Source organism: Schistocerca cancellata, chromosome 2 (assembly GCF_023864275.1).
Source record: "Schistocerca cancellata isolate TAMUIC-IGC-003103 chromosome 2, iqSchCanc2.1, whole genome shotgun sequence".
NCBI lineage: Eukaryota > Metazoa > Arthropoda > Insecta > Orthoptera > Acrididae > Schistocerca > Schistocerca cancellata.
Window position 1 is genome coordinate 142272720 of NC_064627.1, and position 27584 is coordinate 142300303.

Consider the following 27584-nt stretch of genomic DNA (forward strand, 5'->3'; position numbering starts at 1 on the left):
GGTGTACACAAGACATGAGAAAGTTAATGTTTTGTGGCTTAAATGATAACAATGAAGGCTTTTACATTTATAAGATAAGTATTAAATATATTTCGTTAATTCATTACAAGAATGGTAACAATCTCTCATATTACAATATTTTCAGAAGGTATGAACATTATACATGATTCGTTAATATTTCCATCAGTTTACATTTAAACAAAATACCACATTTGCAAAATTTGAAAGACATATATATTCACTTTTCATTCGTAAGATGTAATTTAGTAACAATGGTTTTTGAATGTGCACAACTGCAGCTCCATGGTCAAACTCTTGCCATCAGCCATTATCGACACTGCGAATGATTCCATTAGTATCGTCAGTGACCACCATACTGAACGCTGCTTCCTGCCATCGATGCAGTACATTTACTGGTATCTCAAGATCTTAGATCGCGGCTGATTACTTTCCCTGAAAAGAAAGGTTGAGGTGGTTCATAAAACATGGAGAATTTGGGTATAATTGTTCTCACAGCTGGCAGCTAATTATTGGGATAATCAGTCTCTGTAAATGAGTATGAGTAGTTAGGAAATTTGTGGTAAGGTTTTATGGGACCAAACTACTTAGGTCATCGGTCCCTAAGCCATCACACTACTTAATCTAACTTACGCTATGGACAACACACGCATCCATGCCCGAGGGAGGACTCGAACCTCAGTCGGCGGGAGCCGCACGGACCGTGACAAGGCGCCCCAGACCGCGCGGCTACCCCGCGTGGCTGAGTAGTTAGATACCATTATTTGAAACTGGTGGATTGTTTCTCACATCGTTCACTTGGAAGCCATACATCATTGCTTCCAGTCGTTTCATCAAAGAAACATTGTCAAATTACTGAGTAAACTGTCATTTGGATCAACAATACCCTGGGTATAACACTCTGCTGTTTGTGTGATTACCAATGATTCGAATTTCAAATGATTGTGGACTTTAGCTGACCTTACCCTTGTGTTAGATACCATTATTTGAAACTGGTGGATTGTTTCACACATCGTTCACTTGGAAGCCATACATCATTGCTTCCAGTCGTTTCATCAAAGAAACATTGTCAAATTACTGAGTAAACTGTCATTTGGATCAACAATACCCTGGGTACAACACTCTGCTGTTTGTGTGATTACCAATGATTCGAATTTCAAATGATTGTGGACTTTAGCTGACCTTACCCTTGTGTTTTATACACGTTTTGACTATGTACTGGACATTATTTCTTTATAATACTATAATGTAATGCTAGCATTTTCGTACCTAGTTACAGTATGTGCGTTCCATTGTATAACATATTATCGGTGAACTTTTCACATTATTTTTGCATAAAATATCAAGCATTCAACAAAATCCACCGTTTCTTCGCCAGGGAAGTAATGGACTGCCACAGAGAAGACACACATCCACAGATGTTCTGCCTATGACCAGAGATCACGCCAGAGCCAGCGATGGTGCAGTCACGCCAGTGCCTGCGATGATGCACTGCTGCAACTTCATTGTTCTCATACCGATGTAAACACTGGAGAACATTTTCCTAAACGTTCAATGTATAAACCAGTCATTTTCACTTATTGATGAGACTGTAAACTCAGCTATATTAAATTTGTAAATGCACGTGGTGATGTCTCGTTTTTGACTGAACACCGTTTATAAGAAGTGTGTTTCAGAATCAAATCCGTGTGTGATATACTTCCATCTTGTGCGCGCATAGGGTACGTAAGCAAGCAGCCTGTCAGGAGCTAAGGATGTTCACACAATCAGCATTGGAAAACCTCAACTTGACTGCTGTAGACACACTGGCAAAGGCCGTTTTTGTTGTAAGGGCAAAATAACACTGAAAATCTGAGAGTGAAAGCAAACTGAATGAACCGGTAGTCACACAAAATCCAAATACGTCAGATGGGAAATTAGGCGCTGAAATTAATGGCAAAAAATGAGTAATCAACACAACCAGCGCTTTCAAAGTTGGCATTGTGCAAGTGAACAAATTTTGTATTTCTCCAAAGATTAGTAATAGCCACATAAAAATTACTACAGGATGCAGCAATGTGTAAATGAAGGACCTACATCAACTGGTATCTAACTGTCGCAATGTCTACCATACAGACAGTTGTTTACCTGGAAGATGCAGAAAACCGATAATTAATTTAATAACCCAATTAGGCATTGATAACCAATAAAAACACAAACGCACGCAACGCTATGTGTTACAATCAAATGAATTAAGATCAGCCTTAGTTTCTGAGACACGAATGTGCAGTAATTGCTTAATTAACTTCACAAGATCATGACACTAATTAATGCGACTATGGATCAGTGGTATGTGACAGCTCCGTAGCATAGACACTACTGGAAAGAGGATGATTTTACATGTACACTAAATATTACTATTAGAAACAGTCTTTTTAGGATATGAAAATTTGCAAATGGAGATTTATTTTCCAAGCAACAGTATGTCTCTAGCATTCAAAATCTTATAAAAATGTTCAAATTTTGTTTCAGACTCTTTATGTCTTTATTCAGGAATACTGAAAACGTTTAGAAAAATTCTAATAGTAATCTGTTACTTTTTACTTCCTTGTGCAGAATATTTTTGGACCTTCATTTTAAAATTACTAGCCGTTTTTCGAGGACGAGAGCAGTCGTGCAGATACAGTGAATTCGGAACAATATGTGACAATGTTAAATGACTTTTTGGGGGTGACGGAATTGCGAAACTTCTCTGTTTATAACCAAAGAACATGGATTCAACAAGACAGGGCCATAGTACACACGTCGAATGTGTCTACACTGCGAGTTCATGAAATTTTCCCTGGCAAATTGATCCCCAGGAGGGGGTGGCAGATTGGCCCCCACGCAATCCAGATTTGAGCCCCATGGTTGTTTTCTTATGGCGCTATGTCCAACGTAAAGCGCATGTCAGTAACCCGACCTTTCTGGAGCAACTGAAAGAAAATACCCGTAGCGAAGTGGCAGCCATCCCAGTGTCTACATGTAGAGCCGTCATGCAAAATTTTGCTCATTATTTGAATGAGTGCCGTTGACGTGCTGGACTGCGTTTAAATGACATTATTGTCAAGAAGTACATTCCTACACTGTATATTTCAATAATAAATAAAAATTTGTCGACAGACTTCAACGTCTATTTTATTTTGACAAATCAAATATAAACTTTCTTTAGAGACACTCTGACATTTATCCTACTCTGAGATAAGGTTGTCATTGCCTTCATAGAAAATGTTTGCAGTTGCCTACGGAACCATGAGTGTTCCCAGCTCAGCACTTCTTCGTCCAAAGTAAATTGATGACCACGAATGTCTTTCTTCTGGGGCTGTTGTCGCAAACCACACCCTCTTTAAATGGAGTCACGTTGACGGAAAACTCAAAAAAATTCGAAGAAAATTTAAAAAATCCAAAATCACGGAATTAGCCCAGCTGTGCTTCGTAACACCTCCGCCTCCCCCGCCCTCCAATCAAAGAATAATCTTTTATACGCCATTAAAATGAAACAGCCGGTCACAATGTAGCCATTTCGACTGTTCAAAAGTATCTCAAAGCTCTGAAATGTTTTTTTTTTGCCATGTTCAAAAGTACTAATCGAAAAAATTATATTTAGGTTGTTTCTTGCAGTTTATCCAAACACTGAGCTTTTTTGGTTCGTGTTGTAAAGCAGTCATTAAAACGAAAACAAAGTAAACACTGTTATTCCCACATCTAAACGTCAAGAACTCGTGTCTAAAACCGATATCAAACTCAGTCATACGCTATAGTAGCCCCATGCTAGGGTATTAGCTTTGTCTTGCTGTTCATGACATTGGCCATCTTCTGCTATGGAAACAAAAACGCACTTTGATGGAACAGCATACTGAACAGTAGTAACACACATTTGTATAGCTAAGAATTGACGGTCACTATGCTTTCAGAGCCAGCCAAACATTGTAGAGGTGCCATGATAGGTTATTAATTTTACCTTGCAGCACAAAATGTTTGCCATCTTCTGGTGATAATGCTAAATCACGCTGTAACGCAGCGGAACCTACAGTCTTTGAAATGCATGTTTTCCAGAAATTTTATGCATCAGAGATAGTCTAGGAACTTTGAACAATTACTTTCACCTGCTGGGAGTATCAGCTTCTGGGGACTGTTTCCCAGTGTAAACAGATAGCAGGTGAAAGTATAATGGGTAACTGGTACTCAGTAACAAGTAAACAATAATGGCCAATGGGTAAATAAGTAAATAGTAAATGGACCCATTGTCTTTTCCCCAGTAACTGTTTAACCATTTCCCATTAACAGTTTACCTGTTACCCTTACCTGTTTAACTGTTTATGTATTTAACTGTCACCCATTTAGCTGTTTACGTTGGAAAACAGTACTCAGTAGCTGACAACCGCAGTAGGAACCCCGTCCCCCTTCGCACCCCTCAACCAGATGAAATCCCAAAGTACTAGTGAATGGTACAAAGCTTCCAGAACAACTACGATATATAAAACTTCAGTTCCAAGCCACTTGCTTCCACTGTGTGACAGGATTTAGCACTATTAGCAGAAAATGGCAAACGTTTTGTACTGCAATATAAAGTTAATACTTTAGATGGAGTCACTATAATGTTTGGCTGACTTTGAAAACATAGCAACCTTTGCCTATACGAATATGTACTACTACTGTTCAGTGTGCTATTCCATTAAAGTGTCAAGTAGTTCCCACAGCAAAAGATGACAAACCTGCAAGACATACCCCCGCATGGGGTGACTATAAGGTTTGGCCACCTTTGATATCAGTTTTAGAAATGAGTTTTTGTTGAATGTAGACATAGGAGTAACATTGTCTACTTTGGTAATTCTCGTCAACAAGTGCACTTTAAGCTGTAAGTTAGATCAACAGTATGCCCATGTGTGTTTTGTAATGTGGTATGCATGTCATATTACACTGAGCTGAGAGACAGTTCACTGGATGTCAGCAAGACAAGAAAAACACTCAGTCAACAAGCTCAGGCTTGCCGATATCTACCTGTCTACCTAGTGCCACGTGACAAGCATCGCAGAACAATTTAGATGTAGAAAATAATTAATTTGAGACTCTGTTGTGCCATAACCATCTGCGGTACTGAAATAGAACTTTGCAAGTACACAAGTGCTGCTTTATGTAATTTTTGAATAAATACTTTTGAAAACAGCTCAAAACAGCTGATCGTTTGGATACTTTTGAGCATGTCCAAGATAACTACGTTGTAACCGGCGGTTTTATTTTAATGACTTGTAAAGCACTTTTAGATGTGTAAATATAGCAAGTTACACACTTTATATAATTTTTCAGATAAACACAGTGAAAACAAAATTCAGAGAATTTTGATAGTTTTGAGGAGGGCCAAAATAGTGCATGTTACAACCCTCATGCAATTTTTGAATAAATGCTTTTGAACATGGCGCAAAAAATTTCATACTGTTTGGATACTTTCATGCACAGTCAGGATGGTTACATTGTGACTGGTTGTTCCATGTTAATGGTGTCTAAAATACAATCCTCTGATCGGAGGAGAGGGTTAGTAAGGAGAGGAGGTGGTGGTACAGGACACAGCTGGGCTAGTTCCAGCATCTTGGATTTTTAATTTTTTTATTTTTCTAAATTTTTCGAGGTTTTTTTTGTTTCTTACCATCCTGCATTACTAAATTTTCCAAGAACATGATATTATTGAAAAAAGGTTGTGAATTGTCGTATCATAATGATTCAACATAAATAAGAGGGTGTGACTTGTAATGTCACAATCGAAAACAAAGTGTTCCAGAATACACAATGTAAACAAAGTGCACTGGAATTGGTATGCCTTCCTACTGTAGTCTCAATACAGTGAGCCTAAAGATAAAATCTGTGCACGGCTTCTATTGAAGTAATAACAAAAAGGCTACAGGCACTGTAACATCGTTGGCATCATCTAATCCCTGGTCACAAATGCTTCTCAACAGGTTTCACATTTGTTGATTTTCATAATCACTTGATATTCAACAACAAAGTGCATCTAAATTAAGTTTGACAATGCACTATTTAATATTTATGTCCTTGTTGCTGGCTTAACAGCAATTATGTGAAGCGTGTTTCCGAATGCATGTCTTCACGTGCCATTACTTGTATCTTTGGTGTGCTTTATGGATGTAAGCCAATGACCTTTGAAGATACTACAAGAATAAACATCATAGATAAAGAGACTTTGATACCACACCACCAAGAACTGTGGACTGAAGAAGATGACAAAGAGGAAGGAGTAGCAACTGAGGATGAAGGAGATGGACTTGTGTATCACATATGTGACTTCACACTAGATGAGATGCAGGAGACACTGAAACTGATGAAAAATTTTCAGTAAAAAAACTAAAACAGTGAAGGTAAGTTTCCACTAGGCTCCAAAATAGTATTAGATAAACCATCAATAGAACAAGTGCTACATTTTTGCTGTTAAACTGCGACATTACCTATGAATTTCAAAACGATGTCACTAATAAATTAAACGAGTTTCAAGTGATGTGTGGCACTACACACACAACACTGGGTAACAAGACAAGGAAGGAAACAAAGCTAAAATTTTATGAAGTGTTTCCTAACCCTACTCTAGTGTATCTAAGCCATTGTTGGACATTGACAAGACAGAAAAAAGAACAATACAGTCAGCTGGAAATGGAATTTTTAAGGAAAGTTAAAGGGTCTACACTCAGTGATCAAATATGAAACAACATCGTAAGAAATGAACTTAAAATACACACTGTAAATGAAAAAATAGAACAAGGGGTCATAAACTTGAAACACTATATCAAAAGAATGGGGAAGTCTTTCCCCTACAGTTTCATTCATGTACATATTCGACACATATACTGCACACATCTCCTCCTGCTCCTCCATCTCTTTCTCCATGTCCTCCTCCTCCCCCTGTCTCTCTGTCCACCTCATCCTCCCATTTCTATCTGTCCATATCCTCCTCCCCATTTTTTCTGTCTCTCTATCTCCTTCTCTCCCTCTCTTTGTCCATCTCTTCTACTCCTCATTTTGACCATATCCTCCTCTCCCTCCCTCTGCCCATGTCCTCCTTCCACTCTCCCTATCCATCACCTGCTCCATCTCTTCCTTTTTTGCACCACTACCCTTCTACACCTTCTCCCTGACTCTTGCATTCCCCATCCTCCCCCCCTCTCTTACCATTTCCTCCAGCCCCTCTCTCTGTCCATACCTTCCTCTCCCCTCTATTCGTCTCCTCCTCTCCCTTTCTCTTTCCCTGCCTCCCTCCACCCCTCTATTCTCCTGCGCCTCCTGTTCCTTCTCTCCATCTCCTCCTGCCTCCCTCTCCTCTCTCCGTATCCACCTCCTACTCCCCACATTTTCTTATTCATCACCTCCACCCCCACTTTACTTATTCATCTCCTCCTGCCCTTCTCTCCCAATCAATCTGTTCCTCCACCATCTCCCTGTTCCTATCCTCCTTCCTCTCTGCCCTTCACTTAGAACCTTCTCTGACCATCTCCTCCTACCCCTCCCTCTGCCCATACCCTCAACCTTCCCTCAGCCACACCCATTTGCATGTGTCATTTTGTAGATTTGCTCATCACTGTGTGGCAACATTTTGAGCCATTATCTCTGCATTCGTTTCTTTTAATGTTCACAAATCTTTAACATATTGCAGCGTGTCAGCAACTATGAAATGTACAGCAAATAAACAATTTTTTCAGCCTTCAGTTGCAAGGTAATTTTTTTTCCTTTAAATATTATAGTGAGAGGGCGTAGCCCCGCTACAGTAACTAAAAATTAGTGTCAAAACCATGCCTGCTAAGCATAAAATGTCTTTAACATAAAAAGGCCTTAGCAACTATGTGTCATTACCAAGCATATAACGAAATACAAAGACACACATGTACAATCACATTATAATAAAGGGACAAAGCAGATAGGGAAACAGCATCGGCCATTCGAGGCGGACCTAGTTCATTCTCTGGATAAAGGTAATGATAAATCATCGCTGTCAGGTGTATATAAAATCACGTGTGCTGAATGTCCTTCTTATTACATTGGACAGACAGGAAGGGCCCTGTCTGTTAGGTTTAAAGAGCACCTGCCGACAAAAAGCGGTGATGGAACTCGAGGATCTACATTTGCTGAACATCTGGTCCAAAAGGCGCATGCTCCCAAGCCTCTAAAAGACGCAGAGCTTTTGCATAATGAAGTAAAGGGATGTAGGCTAGACACCCTCGAAGAATTGCAAATTTTTAAACATCTTAGTATTGATAGGGACAACTTACTTAATGATCAGCTGCAATTAAAAAATAGAAGTTATTTCGAAGGATTTCAACCTTTACTTCAGTGGAGTTGACCCACAGTCCGCCTCGAATGGCCGATGCTGTTTCCCTATCTGCTTTGTCCCTTTATTATAATGTGATTGTACATGTGTGTCTTTGTATTTCGTTATATGCTTGGTAATGACACATAGTTGCTAAGGCCTTTTTATGTTAAAGACATTTTATGCTTAGCAGGCATGGTTTTGACACTAATTTTTAGTTACTGTAGCGGGGCTACGCCCTCTTACTATAATATTTAAAGGAAAAAAAAATTATACCTTGGCTTTGTAGTTTGCTCTCAGGTAAAATGTTTAATGTTGCTATACCAATAGATAGGTTTGTCCAATTGTAGGACAGCTTTCAGTCACATTTTGTTTATATGTATATTTGCTCTAAGTAATTTTGAGACAGTTTGTCTCTCGCCCCTGCGCTTGCGCTTGCGCATGCGCTTGGCCGCGGCCGAGCCTCGCCGCGTAACTGCTCACGACGCCTAGTTTTCGAGCCGCATACGTGTGGTCCTGATTTATGGCCGGCGCAGCTCCGTCTACGTTCGCCCTAATATTTTGACTGACATAATCTTATGATTATGCGTCTTTAATGTTTTAATTTTTAATCTGTGACATGGCCAGTGTTTGGCTCACAAAATAATTTTATTTTTTGTAAGTATCACAATTTCTTTATTATTCAATCATTAGGCTGATAATGCATTTTAGTGAGTAATATATGTCCCTATGTGGTTTAATTTATAGGTTCTGAAGAAGATTCCATTACTGGAATCGAAACCTAGGTAAACGAGTAAAATTACCTTGCAACTGAAGGCTGAAAAAATTGTTTATTTGCTGTCTTTTAATGTTGCTGATAACCTGGCCATTGAGCGTTCCAACCCAAAACATCACACACACACACACACACATGTAGCTCCTGCAAAACAAAACAGGTCGATAAAGCAGGCCGATACTTGTCCAACAAAACAGTCTGCTGTGCAGGACATTATATAAGGCATAGGCTGAAAAAACACGTTTTTGACTGTTCTACCATTCCTAGTGGAGCTAGGAGGTTATACACCCCACAGTGCTGATATTCGTGTAGTTTTCTGTTTGTGTGGCAAACTTGATTGAAATCGATACAGGGATTTGAGAGGAGATCTTGGACATACATATACAGACTCTGCTCCACTGACAGGGGAATCGGAGGAGTTTGCCAAGAGCTTGATATTTTATCCAAATTAATGACGTAAGTTTACTGACGATATTTTATACAGGAAACGTGTTGCGCTCCACTGAGAGCTCCCGCTTGAGTCCTGGAATTCTCACTCGTTATCCTGCTGCTGCTGCTCCAGCAGGTCGTAGAAGATGGCGGCGGGGTCGGGCTGGAGTTCCCCCACGGCGAGCCGCTCCGCGAAAGACCGGCCGGCCTCCTCCAGCTGCCGCACCTTGCCCGCGAATGCCGTGGCGCTGCTGCTTCTTCTGCGGCTGCTACCGCTCTCATCGCGACTGTACTGCAAGTGACAAGTCAAAAGTCTAGCACTGCACACTGACAGATTAATTTGCACTGGCGAGCCGAAAACATTGTGAGCACTGCTAACCTCGAGCTTGAGGGCTGGCTGGTGGTCTTGCAGACACATGACACCTTGCATACACATGACATGTACGGAAAGTGTTCAGGGTGTTATAATTTTTGACATTTTTATGCAGCGACAGCAACTGATATTGCTTATATAAGAATATACAGCCTACAGTTGCAGGTTAATAGAAGTGACAAAACCTTATGGTTATGCATCAAGTTTTATAAAGTTGACTTAGGACATGGCTTCTTTTAGGCAAACATTTAAATAATATTTTATGTTCTGAAGAAGACGTTATTACTAACGTTGAAACCTAGGTAAAAGATAAAGATAACCTGCAACTGTAGGCTGTATATTCTTATATGTACAGGGTGTCACAGGAAAAATGGTCGATACCCAGGGATATAACAGGAACGGTCATATGAAGCAAAAAAGCTTCATATGGTCATATGCCATATTCCGAATGTGCATTATTATTTTTTTTCTGTATCACATTCTGAGTTTGCAAATGAGGAACTGTTAGTAAACAAATACGTTGCCCGCCCGGTTGGCCGTGTGGTCTAACGCACGGCTTTCCGGGCGGGAAGGAGCGCCTGGTCCCCGGCACGAACCCGCCCGGCGGATTTGTGTCGAGGTCCGGTGAATCGGCCAGTCTGTGGATGGTTTTTAGGCGGTTTTCCATCTGCCTCGTCGAATGCGGGCTGGTTCCCCTTATTCCGCCTCAGCTACACTATGTCGGCGATTGCTGCGCAAACAAATTCTCCACGTACGCGTACACCACCATTACTCTACCACACCGCAAACATACGGGTTAGACTCGTCTGGTGTGAGACGTTCCCTGGGGGGTGGGGGGGGGGGTCCACCGGGGACCGAACAGCACAATAACCCTGGGTTCGGTATGGGGCGGCGGAGGGATGAAGTGGACTGCGGTAGTCTTCGTGGGGTTGTGGACCACTGCGGTTGCGGCGGGGACGGAGCCTCTCCGTCGTTTCAAGTTCCCCGGTTAAAATACAAAACAAATATGTCTGAACAAAGTTGAACTCTCATAATCAAAACTACTGCCAATAAATGACAAGGATTCTGAAAGTGGAACCTTTGCGAATACAGGTACCATATCCAAGCTGACTGATAGATCACAACAGCGGTTTTAGATTTCTGGAGGACTTCGAGGAAAACGCACTGGGATGTGCTATCTTAAAGCGTACAATTTATTGGTGATACGTTGACGAAACGAATGTAGTGTGGCCCCATGGTGGAGACAAAATGACGAGGATGTTTAAGTCATCTGAATTCCATCCATGGACAATGGAAATTGAAAAGGAGGGCTGCTGTCCATTTTTGGGTGTTTTGGTTCAGCACAAAGATGATGGCACTTTGGGGCATGCAGTATACAGGAAACAGATAGTTGCCGCCATCCCTCCCAACTGATGAGTGTTCTTAGAACTTTGGTTCACAGAGCACACGTCATTGTTGACGAGACAAGTCTGCAGGACAAGCTCCTACACTTAAAGAGAGTTTCTGCGGCCAGCAGGTATTCTACACAGCAGATACGAGGGTGAGTCAAATGAAAACCTTAAATATTTTTTTAAATATTATTTATTGAGCAGAAGTGGTACAAAGCTGTATCACTTTTCAACATAACCTCCTCCAAGCTCAATGCAAGTCCTCCAGCGCATACAGTGCATTAATTCCTTCAGAAAAAATTCTTTTGGTAGTCAGCGCAACCATTCATGCATCGCGTGGAGTACCTCTTCATCAGAACGGACCTTCTTTCCTCCCATTACGTTTTTGAGTGGTCCCAACATATGGGCACCACTTGGGGCAAGGTCTGGTGAGTGTGATGGGTGAGGAAGTGGTTCGTGGAAGCGAACCCAGGTTTCGTCCCCAGTAACGATTCTTGCAAGGAAGCCATCACCTTCTCATTCAAAGCGCCGAAGAAGTTGTTCACAAGCATCAACACGTCGTTCTCTGATTTCAGGAGTCAGCTGCCGTGGCTCCCATCTTGCAGACACTTTGTGAAACAGGAGCGCATCATGCACAATGTGGTCTGTTGACTAATCTGCTGACTAATCTGTAAACATGCTGCAGTGTCATTCAGTGTCACTCGGCGGTTTTCCTTCACTATGGCTTCAACTACTGCAATGTTCTGTGGAGTCACAACTCGTTGTGCCTGACCTGGACGAGGAGCATCTTCCACTGAAGTCACACCCTTTGCGAACTTCCTACTCCATTCGTAGACTTGCTGCTGTGACAAACATGCATCACCGTACTGAACCTTCATTTGTCGATTAATTTCAATAGGTTTCACACCTTCACTACGCAAAAACCAAATAACAGAAAGCCGTTCTTCCCTGGTGCAAGTCGCAAGTGGGGCGGCCATCTTTATACTGATACTGCGACGGTATGTGTGCATCTGCACTATGTTGTCACCTACAGGCCATTTTGCACGCTGTTTGTAGCAAGCTTACCAACTTACAGGATAACGGCGCGAAATTTCGATTTGTTATTACAAATTTAAGATTTTCATTTGACTTACCCTCGTATGTAAGGCGCTACGAATGAAACCAAATGTGGCCATAAGCAATACAGGAGAAGATACAGAAATATTTAAATTCGTGTCTTTCCTGCCATACGTGGGAAGCTTATCGTCTAAAAAAGGACGGATCCTTTGGAAACACAAGTAAAAGTGATTTTTCGGTCTCCACCGAAGACAGAAGCACTCTTGAGTTCCGTTAAATATGATATGATGCTCTGGAAAGCTGGCGTTTATTACAAGATAGACTGTGAATTTGGCCCTTCATACACTTTTTTTTTTGACACATAACTCTTACAGTCCACGAATTATGTATGGAACGCCGAAGCCACACCCAGCTCTTACAGCCCAATAAATCCGCTGTGCCAGAGCACTGTACTGATACCGGTTCCTCTATGTTGTACGAAAACGTCGAAATTTTAGCTTCTGCTTCATCTTTTTGGGACTCGACGGTGAAAGAGGGCAATTAAAATTCGCTTGACGACAAAGTTAATTAATAGATGAAGCGCCTACAGCTTGGATAAGTCATGGCATCCGGCGCTTTCTGAAACAAACTTACATAGTGATAGATCGACTTCCCAGCGTGGATCTACCGCACAGCCACAGATCGGATTCATGCATGTGAGTACGTGTTTGCAGCCGGTCAACGTCTCTGGTGGTTGTGCATCTGTGGCCGCATCCGCAGAAGCGCGGTCGGCGAGTTTAAAAGGACGGAGCGAGTGAGGGGGGCGTTCCGACTCCTGGATTTCTCCCTTACTGTCTGCGCACGTCCTGTCCGCCTCACCCACACCCTCACCTACCTTGGCCTCACCATTGACCGTCACCTCACCTGGATCCCTCATCTTCGCTCCATCCAATCCAAAGCCCACAACCGCCTCCGACTCCTCAAACTCCTCTCTGGCCGGACGTGGGGGTTGCACCCCTCTACCATCCTCCACACCTACAAATCCTTAATCCGTCCCATCCTCTGTTATGCCAGTCCTGCCTGGATATCTGCCCCCCCAAATTCTATAAGTCCCTCCAAATCCTTGAGCGTCATGCACTCCGCCTCGCCTTCCGTATACGCCTCCCGTCCCCCACGCGGATCCTCTATGATCTCATTCCTTTCCCCCATCTGCTCCTATTCCTCGAACATATCCGCATCCTCTACACCTCCCGCCGTCTTGAACCCCCTCGCCCCCTGGTTGCTCCTCTCCTCTCCCATCCCCGCCCCCTGCCACGTCTTCACCGTTGTGTCCCCCCTACCTTCCATCTCTACACCCTACATCTCCTTTCCCAAGGTGGCTTCCATCAACTCCCCCTCCCGGATGATGCCCTTTCTCCCTCCATTTATCCCTCCTATCAACTCTGATCCTCACTCCCCCTCCTTTCCTCTGTCCTTTTCCCGGGCTCCCGCTCCCCCCCTTCCATCCTCTTTCTTCCCCACCTCCCCTCTCTTTGTCCCCTTCTCTCCCCTGCATCCTTTTACATTTCCCTCCTCTCATTCCCTCTCGCGTCTGCCCTTCTCCCCCTTTATTAGTCCTCTCCCTCCTTGGTTCCCCCCCCTTTTCGTTTTTTCCTCTCCTCCCTCCTTGTTTTTCCCCCTACTACAGGTCCCCCCCCCCCCCCCATCTGCCTTGGGTCGAGAGTGCCATCTTTGTGCCGCCTTTTTCGTGCAGTGTTTTACAGTGTGTTTTTCCAGTGCATGCTCCGTGTTGTGTCTTTTGGGAAGTGTAGCGAACAGCCACATACTGTCGCTGGATGTGCTTTTTATTACTTGCGAACAGAAACCAGACTGTCGCCATGTTTTGTTTTTTTTTAATTGTGTGTCTACTGTGTTACTTGTCTGATTCCTGTGTCTTTTATCTACATTGCCAACCCCCTTTGCTTTCTGTTTTAGCTTTCCGCAATTTTACGCCATTTTTCACTTTAAATCGCCATTTTATCGCCTGTTTTTCCTTGTTTCTTTCTTCTTCCTTTATTTACAAAAAGTCTGTAGGCTGTAGAGCAGCGTAGTAAGCTGCTGCCGGCCCGCCCCCTTCGGGGGGAATTGAAAATCAATAAAGAAAAAAAAAAAGAGGGGGGCGTCAGTCTTTCTTCTATCTAGTAACCTCGAGTCTTTCGGCTCAGTCTATATATAGCTGAATGATACGTAGCCGTAATATTTGAATATGAAGCTCAACTTATGCTGCTGCACACCCGAAATTTAAAGGACTATTACGACACGCGCTTTACAAACTAGCTGCTGTTGTTGTGGTTTTCAGGCCAGAGATAGGTTTGAAGCTGCTCTCCATGCTATTCTATGCAAGTTTCTTCATCTCCAAGTACCTACTGCAACCTGCATTCTTCTGAATATACTTAGTGTATTCATCTATTCGTCTCCCTCTACGATTTTTATCCTCCACGCATCTCTACAGTACTAAATTGGTAATCCCTTCATGCCTCAGAACATGTCTTACCAAACGATCCCTTCTTCTAGTCAAGTTCTGCCACCAATTCCTTTTCTCCCCAATTCTATTCACTATATCCTCATTAGTTAAGTGATCTACCCATCTAATCTTTAGCATTCCTCTGTAACACCACATTTCGAAAGCTTCTATTCCCATTTTGTCTAAACTATTTATCGTCCACGTTTCACTTCCATACATGGCTACACTCCATACAAATACTTTCAGAAAAGACTTCCTGACTTCTTCAGAAACGCTTTCCTTGCAATTGCCAGTCTACATTTTATATCCTCTCTACTTCGACCATCATCAGTTATTTTGCTTCCCAAATACCAAAACTACTCTACTACTTTAGGTGTGTCATTTCCTAACCAAATTCCCTCAACATCACTTGATTTAATTCGACTACATTCCATTATCCTCGTTTCACTCCTGTTGATGTACATCTTGTATCCTTCGTTCAACTGCTCTTCCAGGTCCTTTGCTGTCTCTGACAGAATACCAGTATCTTCGACAAACCTCAAAGTTTTTATTTTTTCTCCATGGATTTTAATTCCTACTCGAAATTTTTCTTTTGTTTCCTGTACTGCTTGCTCAATACACAGATTGAATAACATCGGGGATAGGCTTCAACCCTGTCTCACTCCCTTCCCAACCACTGCTTCCCTTTCATGCACCTCGACTCTTATAACTGCCATCTGGTTTCTGTACAAATTGTAAATAGTCTTTCGCTCCCTATATTTTACCCCTGCCGCCTTCAGAATTTGAAAACGAGTATTGCAGTCAACATTGTCAAAAGCATTTTCTAAGTCTAAAAATGCTAAAAACGTAGGTTTGCCTTTCATTTTACAAAGTATCAACTGCAAAATACGTGTTTTTAACACATTCCCCTCTAAGCATTATCGTACACGTTACATTACAGCCATTGTTCAGTCCACAATAAATGTTCGAATATCCCACCGTCAACTTAAATGCATTTGTACACTCTTGGGAGAACATATTGTGTCGCTTGTCTGAGTACCTGTGCACGTTCCCTAGTGAGAGCAGCAGCGACGATTTTACGACCAAGCAGTTCATCTCACGAATCACCTTTCGTTTGTGCAACCGAGACTTAAAAAAAAAAAATGTTCAAATGGCTGTGAGCACTATGGGACTTAACATCTATGGTCACCAGTCCCCTAGTACTTAGAACTACTTGAACCTAACTAACCAAACTCAAGACTTCACCCAACGTCATAAACAAGTACATGATGGCGTATGGTCTCGCGATCTTGCTGGCCAGTTAACTGTACTGCGAAGACCAATCCAATGATTAGGGTTTGTGCAGTTGAAATGTTCCCTCATATGTCTGTTATAATACGGAGGGGCTCCTTCATGCCGGAACTATATTCCAGTCCGCGTGGCCACAGTAACGTCCTTATGGTCTTCGACGAATGAATTTAAAAAAATGAGTGCAATTCTGTCCCGTCATTCGCTCTTCTAAAATGACTGGACCTATCAACATATTACTGATGTTGCCGCAGCAAACACTTATCGAAAAACAAACTTGGAAATTGGTTTCCACTGTGCCGTGTGAATCTTCCTGTGACCATCGACGATTATTACGAACACTACTGGCCATTAAAATTGCTACACCACGACGATGTGTTACAGACGCGAAATTTCACCGACAGGAAGAAGATGCTGTGATACGCAAATGATTAGCTTTTCAGAGCATTCACACAAGGTTGGCGCAGGTGGCGACACCTACAACGTGCTGACATGAGGAAAGTTTCTAACCGATTTATCATACACAAAAAGCAGTTCACCGGCGTTGCCTGGTGAAACTTTGTTGTGATGCCTCGTGTAAGGAGGAGAAATGAGTACCATAACGTTTCCGACTTTGTTAAAGGTCTGATTGTAGTCTATCGCGATTGCGGTTTATCGTATCGCGACACTGCTGCTCGCGTTGGTCGAGATCCAATGACTGTTAGCTGAACATGGACACGGTGGGTTGAGGGCGGTAATACGGAACGCCGTGCTGGATCCCAACGGCCTCGTATCACTAGCAGTCGAGATGACAGGCATCTTATCCGTATGGCTGTAACGGATCGTGCAGCCATGTCTCGATCCCTGAGTCAACAGACGGGGACGTTTGCAAGACAACATACATTTGCACGAACAGTTCGACGGCGTTTGCAGCAGCATGGACTATCAGCACGGAGTCCATGGCTGCGGGTACCCTTGACGCTGCATCACAGACAGGAGCGCCTGCGATGGTGCACTCAACGACGAACCTGGGTGCACGAATGACAAAACGTCATTTTTTTGGATGAATCCAGGTTCTCTTTACAGCATCATGATGGTCGCATCCGTGTTTGGCGACATCGCGGTGAACGCACATTGGAAGCGTGTATTCGTCATCGCCATCCTGGCGTATCACCCGGCGTGATAGTATGGGGTGCCATTGGTTACACGTCTCGGTCACCTCTTGTTGGCATTGACGGCACTTTGAACAGTGGACGTTACATTTCAGATGTGTTACGACCCGTGGCTCTACCCTTCATTCGATCCCTGCGAAACCCTACATTTCAGCAGGATAATGCACGACCGCATGTTGCAGGTCCTGTACAGGTCTTTCTGGATACAGAAAATGTTCGAATGCTGCCCTGGCCAGCACATTCTCCAGATCTCTCACCAACTGAAAACGTCTGGTCAATGGTGGCCGAGCAACTGGCTCGTCACAATACGCCAGCCACTACTCTTGATCAACTGTGGTATCGTGTTGAAGATGCATGGGCAGCTGTACCCGTACACGCCATCCAAGCTCTGATTGACTCAATGACCAGGCGTATCAAGGCCTTTATTACGGCGAGAGGTGGTTGTTCTGGGTACTGATTTCTCAGGATCTATGCACCCAAATTGCGTGAACATGTAATCACACGTCAGTTGTAGTATAATATATTTGTCCGATGAATACCCGTTTATCATCTGCATTTCTTCTCGGTGTAGCAATTTTAATGGCCAGTAGTGTATGTTGTTGATTCCATTCCGTGAAAATGTGGCTGCATCATTGATTAATATTAATGGAAGAAAATGACGATTGTCACTGAAACAGTGACAAAAGTCCCGTCGTGTAGCATTGACGCCAATGTGGTGAAGATTGTGGCCACACCGTAAGTGAAACGGGCAAAAGTTTTCCGCATGTAATGTTCGCCTTGCACGTGTCTGTGGATGATGATACGTGCAGGACGTCACGGTGTGGTCGTAGTAGGACTTCGCTGCTTCCTTTACAAACGTGATGCTGTTCCCGGAGAGGTTGTTGAACTACACGTTCAGAAGAGAAAATGGGAACTTTGACGAATACCTGTTCCAAGGAATGTGCTGAAAACTCTACGATCAGGGATTCGACGTGTCGGAAAGCGCCGTCGCTATTCTCAGACAGCAGCCGGAACAGTACCATCGCAGAAGCTGTAAACATGCACAACATCTGCATATTCTTCATTACTATAGATGTGTGGCACTTTAGCCAGCGCGTGAACAAACACATTTAACCGATGCTTCTTCTGATACAGTCTAAGTTCCTTGATACAGTCTCAGTTCCTTACACTAGTTCACTCGCACCTCACCATGTCAGAAAGACATCCCGAGCAAAGAGATTGTAAGCAATGAGAAAGGTTGGGCTAAGAGGGGTAGGTAGGTTGCGCTAAGTTGGGTGTGTCAAACATATACGTGCACGCCACTAGCCGAAAAAACAAATGTACATTAAATGTGTTGCATCTTGGAAACCATTTGTAATAGGACATACACTCCTGGAAATGGAAAAAAGAACACATTGACACCGGTGTGTCAGACCCACCATACTTGCTCCGGACACTGCGAGAGGGCTGTACAAGCAATGATCACACGCACGGCACAGCGGACACACCAGGAACCGCGGTGTTGGCCGTCGAATGGCGCTAGCTGCGCAGCATTTGTGCACCGCCGCCGTCAGTGTCAGCCAGTTTGCCGTGGCATACGGAGCTCCATCGCAGTCTTTAACACTGGTAGCATGCCACGACAGCGTGGACGTGAACCGTATGTGCAGTTGACGGACTTTGAGCGAGGGCGTATAGTGCGCATGCGGGAGGCCGGGTGGACGTACCGCCGAATTGCTCAACACGTGGGGCGTGAGGTCTCCACAGTACATCGATGTTGTCGCCAGTGGTCGGCGGAAGGTGCACGTGCCCGTCGACCTGGGACCGGACCGCAGCGACGCACGGATGCACGCCAAGACCGTAGGATCCTACGCAGTGCCGTAGGGGACCGCACCGCCACTTCCCAGCAAATTAGGGACACTGTTGCTCCTGGGGTATCGGCGAGGACCATTCGCAACCGTCCCCATGAAGCTGGGCTACGGTCCCGCACACCGTTAGGCCGTCTTCCGCTCACGCCCCAACATCGTGCAGCCCGCCTCCAGTGGTGTCGCGACAGGCGTGAATGGAGGGATGAATTGAGACGTGTCGTCTTCAGCGATGAGAGTCGCTTCTGCCTTGGTGCCAATGATGGTCGTATGCGTGTTTGGCGCCGTGCAGGTGAGCGCCACAATCAGGACTGCATACGACCGAGGCACACAGGGCCAACACGCGGCATCATGGTGTGGGGAGCGATCTCCTACACTGGCCGTACACCACTGGTGATCGTCGAGGGGACACTGAATAGTGCACGGTACATCCAAACCGTCATCGAACACATCGTTCTACCATTCCTAGACCGGCAAGGGAACTTGCTGTTCCATCAGGACAATGCACGTCCGCATGTATCCCGTGCCACCCAACGTGCTCTAGAAGGTGTAAGTCAACTACCCTGGCCAGCAAGATCTCCGGATCTCTCCCCCATTGAGCATGTTTGGGACTGGATGAAGCGTCGTCTCACGCGGTCTGCACGTCCAGCACGAACGCTGGTCCAACTGAGGCGCCAGGTGGAAATGGCATGGCAAGCCGTTCCACAGGACTACATCCAGCATCTCTACGATCGTCTCCATGGGAGAATAGCAGCCTGCATTGCTGCGAAAGGTGGATATACACTGTACTAGTGCCGACATTGTGCATGCTCTGTTGCCTGTGTCTATGTGCCTGTGGTTCTGTCAGTGTGATCATGTGATGTATCTGACCCCAGGAATGTGTCTATAAAATTTCCCCTTCCTGGGACAATGAATTCACGTTGTTCTTATTTCAATTTCCAGGAGTGTATGTTAATACGAAGTTTTTTCTGCTAACGAGCGTTTCCGTCATATCCCTGCATACTGACCACTCCTCTTGTGACACCATGCATAAGCGGAGCAGAGACGTATGGGTAATCTCTCTAGGGACCATACGGACCACAAAAGGGCAAATCCGCTAACGACTTTGATAAGGGGCAGATTATTGTGGGCTGCTGGTAGGGAACGAACATCCATGAAACGGCGATGCTAGTCGGTTCGATGCGCGCTACTGTCGTGAGCATCTATGGAAAGTGCTTCATGGACAGTGAAATATGCGACAAGGTGTTGGGAGTCCGAGCATTATCACAGAAGGTGGATGCCGCAAGCCTGCTCACCCTTTGAAACAGGACAGATGGCGATCTGTGGAAGGTCTGACGAGAGAGTATAATGCTGGATTCAGATAAAAGTGTTTCGCCGTACACCATTCATTGCACGCTGTTGAACATAAGGCTCCACAGTAGACAACCTAGAAGTAGTCACTTGTTGAGACAATAACATCGTGAACTACGATTGCATTGGACACATGCTAATCGAGACTGGACCATGGATCAATGGGAGTTGTAGCCTGGTCTACATCTACATCTACATTTATACTCCGCAAGCCACCCAACGGTGTGTGGCGGAGGGCACTTTACGTGCCACTGTCGTTACCTCCCTTTCCTGTTCCAGTCGCGTATGGTTCGCGGGAAGAACGATTGCCGGAAAGCCTCCGTGCGCGCTCTAATCTCTCTAATTTTACATTCGTGATCTGCTCGGGAGGTATAAGTAGGGGGAAGCAATATATTCGATACCTCATCCAGAAACGCACTCTCTCGAAACCTGACGAGCAAGCTAGACCGCGATGCAGAGCGCCTCTCTTGCAGAGTCTGCCACTTGAGTTTGCTAAACATCTCCGTAACGCTACCACGCTTACCAAATAACCCTGTGACTTAACGCGCCGCTCTTCTTTGGATCTTCTCTATCTCCTCCGTCAACCCGACCTGGTACGGATCCCACTCTGATGAGCAATACTCAAGCATAGGTCGAACGAGTGTTTTGTAAGCCACCTCCTTGGTTGATGGACATTTTCTAAGGACTCTCCCAATGAATCTCAACCTGGCACTCGCCTTACCAACAATTAATTTTATATGATCATTCCACTTCAAATCGTTCCGTACGCATACTCCCAGATATTTTACAGAAGTAACTGCTACCAGTGTTTGTTCCGCTATCATATAATCATACAATAAAGGATCTTTCTTTCTATGTATTCGCAATACATTACATTTGCCTACGTTAAGGGTCAGTTGCCACTCCCTGCACCAAGTGCCTATCCGCTGCAGATCTTCCTGCGTTTCGCTGCAATTTTCTAATGCTGCAACTTCTCTGTATGCTACAGCATAATCCGCGAAAAGCCGCATGGAACTTCCGACACTATCTACGAGGTCATTTATATATATTGCGAAAAGCAATGGTCCCATAACACTCCCCTGTGGCACGTCAGAGGTTATTTTAACGTCTTTAGACGTCTCTCCATTGAGAACAACATGCTGTGCTCTGTTTGCTAAAAACTCTTCAATCCAGCCACACAGCTGGTCTGATATTCCGTAGGCTCTTACTTTGTTTATCAGGCGACAGTGCGGAACTCTATCGAACGCCTTCCGGAAATCAAGGAAAATGGCATCTACCTGGGAGCCTGTATCTAATGTTTTCTGGGTCTCATGAACAAATAAAGCGAGTTGAGTCTCACACGAACGCTGTTTCCGGAATCCATGTTGATTCCTACAGAGTAGATTCTGAGTTTCCAGAAATGACATGATACGCGAGCAAAAAACATGTTGTAAAATTCTACAACAGATCGTTGTCAGAGATGTAGGCCTATAGTTTTGTGCATCTGCTCGACGACCCTTCTTGAAAACTGGGACTACCTGTGCTCTTTTCCAATCATTTGGAACCTTCCGTTCCTGTAGAGACTTGCGGTACACGGCTGTTAGAAGGGGGGCAAGTTCTTTCTCGTATTCTGTGTAGAATCGAATTGGTATCCCGTCATGTCCAGTGGAGTTTCCTCTGTTGAGTGATTTCAGTTGCTTTCCTATTCCTTGGACACTTATTTCGATGTCAGCCATTGTTTCGTTCGTGCGACGATTTAGAGAAGGGACTGCAGTGCGTGAAACAGCTTTGGAAAAAGGTGTTTAGTATTTCAGGTGGTCGGCTGAATCGCGTTTCCTATTACACCAGGTGATGGTCCTCTCCAAACATTCCACCATACAGGCGAATGGCTGCCTGAAACATGCACCGCGCCACGGATGCAAGCCAGTGGCGGCAGTATAAAGCTGTGGGGGACATCCACTTGGGCACCCATGGGATCTGATTCAGTAATCGAAGGCACCATTACAGTTGTGGGCTCCGAGAACATTAGTGCGGAGCGCCTGCATGCTTGATGTCTTCACTGATGACGATGGACTATTCCAGCAAGTTAACTATCCGTGACACAATGCCAGAGACACGCGAAGATGGTTTGTGCAGCGCATTAGTGAACTCACTTTGATGTCTGCACCACCAAATGCGGTAGATTTGAACCCGAAAATTTTGGAAATTTGTGGTAAGTTCCTATGGGACCAAACTGCTGTGGCGCGGTCTGAGGCGTCACAGTCCGCGCGTCTCCCCCCGTCGGAGGTTCGAGTCCTCCCTCGGGCATGCAATCCTGCAGCAACAACAACACTCGAATGTTCCCGACAACAATGACCGCCACCAGTACATTTATAGTGCGACACGCTGCAAGTAGTCACTAGCAGCTTACGCAACCTGAGCGGTTCCGTACCCTCGCGGGAGTGACGTCACTAGCCACAGCCACGAGGCAACACCGACTCAAAGGAAGGCCTCGGCGCTTGTTGGTGACGTCACGCCAGCTAGGCACGGCAGAAATGCCTGGGTGTGCTTATAGCTATAAATCTCTTATTTTTGGACAAAATGTTTGGTATTATTTTGGATTCTGCAGTTTTATTTAGATGAAAGATTTTCTTACTATCGTAAAGCTACAAATGAAGATCATAGTTCTGTATTACTGAATCCTGTCGAAACAAATGTAGATCAATACGAGAAGGTGCTTTGCCCCATTGCAAGCTTCGGAAATTTTACATTCAAGTAACTATATTTACTTGATCCATTTTGTTATCGAAACTTACCCCAACCCCCTTACAATTAACTCGTTTCTTTCAATTATTTATTTATTTTCTCTTGACATCGTCACTGGAAATGTGAACTAATTTACACATGTAAATGTCCAACTGTTGCCAGTCATTAGATTACAGTCGTTTTCAACGAAAGGAATTCTAAATAGGAAACAAAATAGCTTCATACATCGAAAATACTGCTGAGCTTAAACTGTTTTAAACATGCACATTAGAAAAGATAAATATTCCTCTCTTGCAACTGAAAGGAGAAACTTTATAAGATATAAAAATTTTATTTGATAAAACAAGTATCTCTCTTTTGCCTCTTCTTCTGTCCCCCACCCCCTCCCCGAATGTGTACAGTCGCAAGATATTTCATTAACATTCAGTGCTCCTCACCCCATGGTCAACCGAGATACCTAAAGAAGAGCACCAATATGTTCACAGTTTCTTGTAAAAGCAACCCAGTACAAACGTAACTTCCTCAGATTTACAAATAAGGTAAAGAAGCACGAATTCTGTTGCTGCTGGACCATGAAGTTGTTTTTGTATGTCAATCCTTAAAAGAGGTGGAAATTTAAGTTAAGGAGTACACTATTTGTTAAGAAGTGTAATCAATTGCGCAATTAATTGATTGCAGAAATCTCTCAGAACAATGTGTGTTGGTCAACTACCGCCAATAGTTTCACATTTTCCTGTGTCAGGGAGGGAGAGACCACCATTATGAGTATGCCTGCAGCAGATCTGGCGTTTGCCGTGCTTAGCTGACGTGACGTCACCAACAAGCGCCGAGGCCTTCCTTTGAGTCGGTGTTGTCCGTACACTCGCGGGAGTGACGTCACTAGCCTTCGCCACGAGGCCGCCGACCCAGCTGCGCCAATCACGTCCACGACCAACAGTTCGACACATAGGCGGGCTGCCGTGGCTGTGTTGCTTCCACACTCGCTTCGCGACCTGGCATGCAACTACTTACAACTGTGCAGCCACCGAAACGCTACAGGGTTCCAGTTCGCAGCACGCAATGATGACATCCACAGCTCAGACAGGTGGCTCAAACTAATATTGCCCCAGCTCTAAGCGACAGTGACAGACTATGTGCTAGATCTCTCAACAAACCAATACTTTATTATCGATACTGGCGCGGAAACGTGCACCATCTACCGAGGAAAACCCACCAATGGAACTTAACAACATCAGCCATTCCACTATGTGCACGCGCCATAGATCTTGTCGATATAAAACATTTCCACAGCAGTTTTTGGTCACAGATGTTCGAGAACTAATACTAGGAGCAGATTTCCTCTGGCACTTTCATCTTTCCTTAGATCTGACATAACGAATACTCATGTAAACCAGTAGTGGAGAATCTCTACCCGGCATCACCGGTAGTTCGCCACTTTACACATAGCCATCTACAGAGGACACTAATCTGCAGGCATCTTGTAATGTCCCCACAGCAAATACCTTTTACTACGCACCAATTAATCATTTTCAATGAAACCATCCACATTCATTCACTTTGGAAAAGTTATCTGATCTGATTTTCTCGTAATATATGCGGCGACAGCTCGTCGACGCCTAAGTATTTTCTAGTGCATTTATTCTTTGAAATAACAGAGATGCATATATGCATTCTCCATAGTTGTTTCAGTGGTAACTAGGACAGCTTCTGGAGTATCTGCTTGAGGGATTGACGTGTTTCTGAGAGATACATATTCTGCTTTTCTTCTCGCTAAAGTGAGACAATTAACATTTGTGCCGCTAGCGGTTTGTTTTGAAGAGAAAGAGATTTTAAAAGGAAAATAATTAAGGTGTGGAATCACCGGAGATCTGGACATGTAATGGAGGTGGATTTAATACACGATTTCCTCCATAAATAAGGTTTGTGACTTTGTTGTTCTGGAGTGAATGAACGAATGAGTTTTTTCTGAATCATTTGTTGATCACGTTGGCCCTGTAATTAGTGGGGAAGTTTCAGCTGTGTCGAAGAGAGCCTGCAATCACTGAGTCTGTGTTAAATCGTCCAAAAAGGCTTCGTACACATCTGGAATTCGCAATCTTTCGTAAAAGGAACAAATTGTCCAAACGATTGATTCTCCCAACTGACTGCAGTGTTTAACAGTAATAATAAATATAAAGATCTCTTACAGCAAGACAGCCGCTGATTACCAAGACGAAGGACTCTACCAAAGATTCTATTTGGCTGATTCCTTTTATCACTATATCACGTAATGAAATCTTATATTAAAAAGATAAAGGAGAGAAAGAGAGAGAGCGAATGAAAATAGAGACAATACTAATAATCCTCCATTAGTCTAATTTTTCGCCTGTCTTATCACGGATCAGCCAAGAACTGGGAGGGCCTTACTTTACTGTATAGACTTATGTGTGAAGGTGAAGGGATCTTAAAGACAACAGATACACGTCTATACAGACAAGACATTACACAGAGATAGCGGCTAGCTGCATTGATCATCTATTCTTAGATTAAAGAGACGGCAACTTATTATTCGAACAAACAAAATGTTAAAATCTGCCCACGTGATCCACACAAATGAGACGGCAACTGTCACAGCATCAGCAGCGACACCACAGACACAAATCAGTATGATGAATTATCCTCGCAGTGTGCATGCATCCTCTGTGTGTGACCCCCCTTGCCTCTCAGGACTTGCAAGTGACATTTCAACACAGAAGTATTCAGTGCAAAACTGTGCAGTCTACCGACATCGAACTAGCCGTGTTTACATCAAGATTATCCGCCTGGCCGGCCGTGGTGGCCGTGCGGTTCTAGGCGCTGCAGTCCGGAACCGCGGGACTGCTACGGTCGCAGGTTCGAATTCTGCCTCGGGCATGGATGTGTTTGATGTCCTTAGGTTAGTTAGGTTTAAGTAGTTCTAAGTTCTAGGGGACTGATGACCTAAGATGTTAAGTCCCATAGTGCTCAGAGGCATTTGAACCATTTTTTCTCCACCTGACAGGTTCCTGACCATCACGAGTCCCAGATTACAAAATTGCCTCTGCACGTATGAGTGGAACCTGATGTTACTGCATCCACTAACCTGTCGGCTCCACAGCCCACTATTCCAACGCCACAGCTTGGTAATAGCAACACAAACAATCCTATTCTGGAGGCAATCCCGCTGACTTCCACCCTACTCTGTTAATATTACCTGTATCGAGATGGGGCGAGAATCACATCAAGTTCTTTTTGTTCCCCCTCGCCCATAAACAGCCCAGCCATGCCCTGCATAGCAGCCAGCCACGGCACGATTGGTGACATGCACCTGAACGAAGATGACACCAGCAGCTACGATCTTCAGCGAACTCCTCCTCCAATGCGCCCCACTCCTGGGAGGTGGTGGTGGGGGGGGGGGAGGGGCGCTCTGTGGGGACCTCACCATCAGTGATGATGAGGATGATGGCTGGTTTGTGGGGCGCTCAGCTGCGCGGTCATCAGCACCCGTACAAAGTCCCAATTTTTACACATTCCAATTTTTTTCTGGCCAGTCACAAATGATGATGATGATAAAATGATGAGGACAACACAAACACCCAGTCCCCAGGCAGGTAAAAATCCCCAACAAGGCTGGGAATCTAACCTGGGACCCCATAATCCAGAGGCAGCAACGCTAGCCAGTAGACCACGTGTTGCAGACCCTCACCATCGATAATGCAAGACTCAACCCTTGGTGTTTTCTGGTTAGGACAGATGTTGTGAGCAGTGACAGTCAAAGTCTAGTTAAATAATTTATATAAGGTTTTCTGAAGTTCCTCCTTCCATATGCCAATTAATTAAGCTGTCCAAAAAAATGGTAGTCTATCCCACTACAAGAGTCTTGTAATCCTGTTCATGACTGTACTACAGGTGAGCGACACAAATGATCTGTTCCTGACGTTATTGGCAGCTGCCTTTCATTGTTCTTAATGGTAATGGAAAAACTGAAGTGGTATGGCGTTGTGGGCTGAGAGATTCTGAGTGGTAGTTCAGTCACCTAATTGGAAAGTGCATGTTTTATGAAATGTAGTGTTGTGCCGTAAATTTACATCATGCTGAGTGTAGGTGATTGCGGTGAGTGCCTGTGGAGTTTCAGGGTCATGTTCGTGTTGTTAGTATCGATGAGAGGGAAATAACAAGGTGGAAATTGGCGATAACACACTGCCTACTCTCAATAGCAACATGGGGGCGGTAGAGTTGGACGCATTCATCTGGCAGATGGATCACCAACGTCTACATCCACATCCATACTCCGAGCGTTTCCCCCCTTTCCTGATCCAGTTGCGAATGGCACACAGAAAGAACGATTCCAGAATGAATTTTCACTCTGCAATGTGAACAGATATGA

The 27584-nt window shown here is 44.2% G+C and overlaps 1 protein-coding gene across 1 annotated transcript in view; it reads right to left on the bottom strand.

Annotated features, from left to right (window-relative positions):
• Window positions 1-9651: 9651 nt before the first annotated feature.
• Window positions 9652-27584, bottom strand: part of LOC126151944 (uncharacterized) — a 157826-nt gene continuing 139893 nt past the window's right edge. Inside the window, exon 5 of the mRNA XM_049915975.1 lies at window positions 9652-9840. Within this exon, the coding sequence (XP_049771932.1) occupies window positions 9652-9840 (189 nt within the window). The remainder of the gene's footprint in view (window positions 9841-27584) is intronic.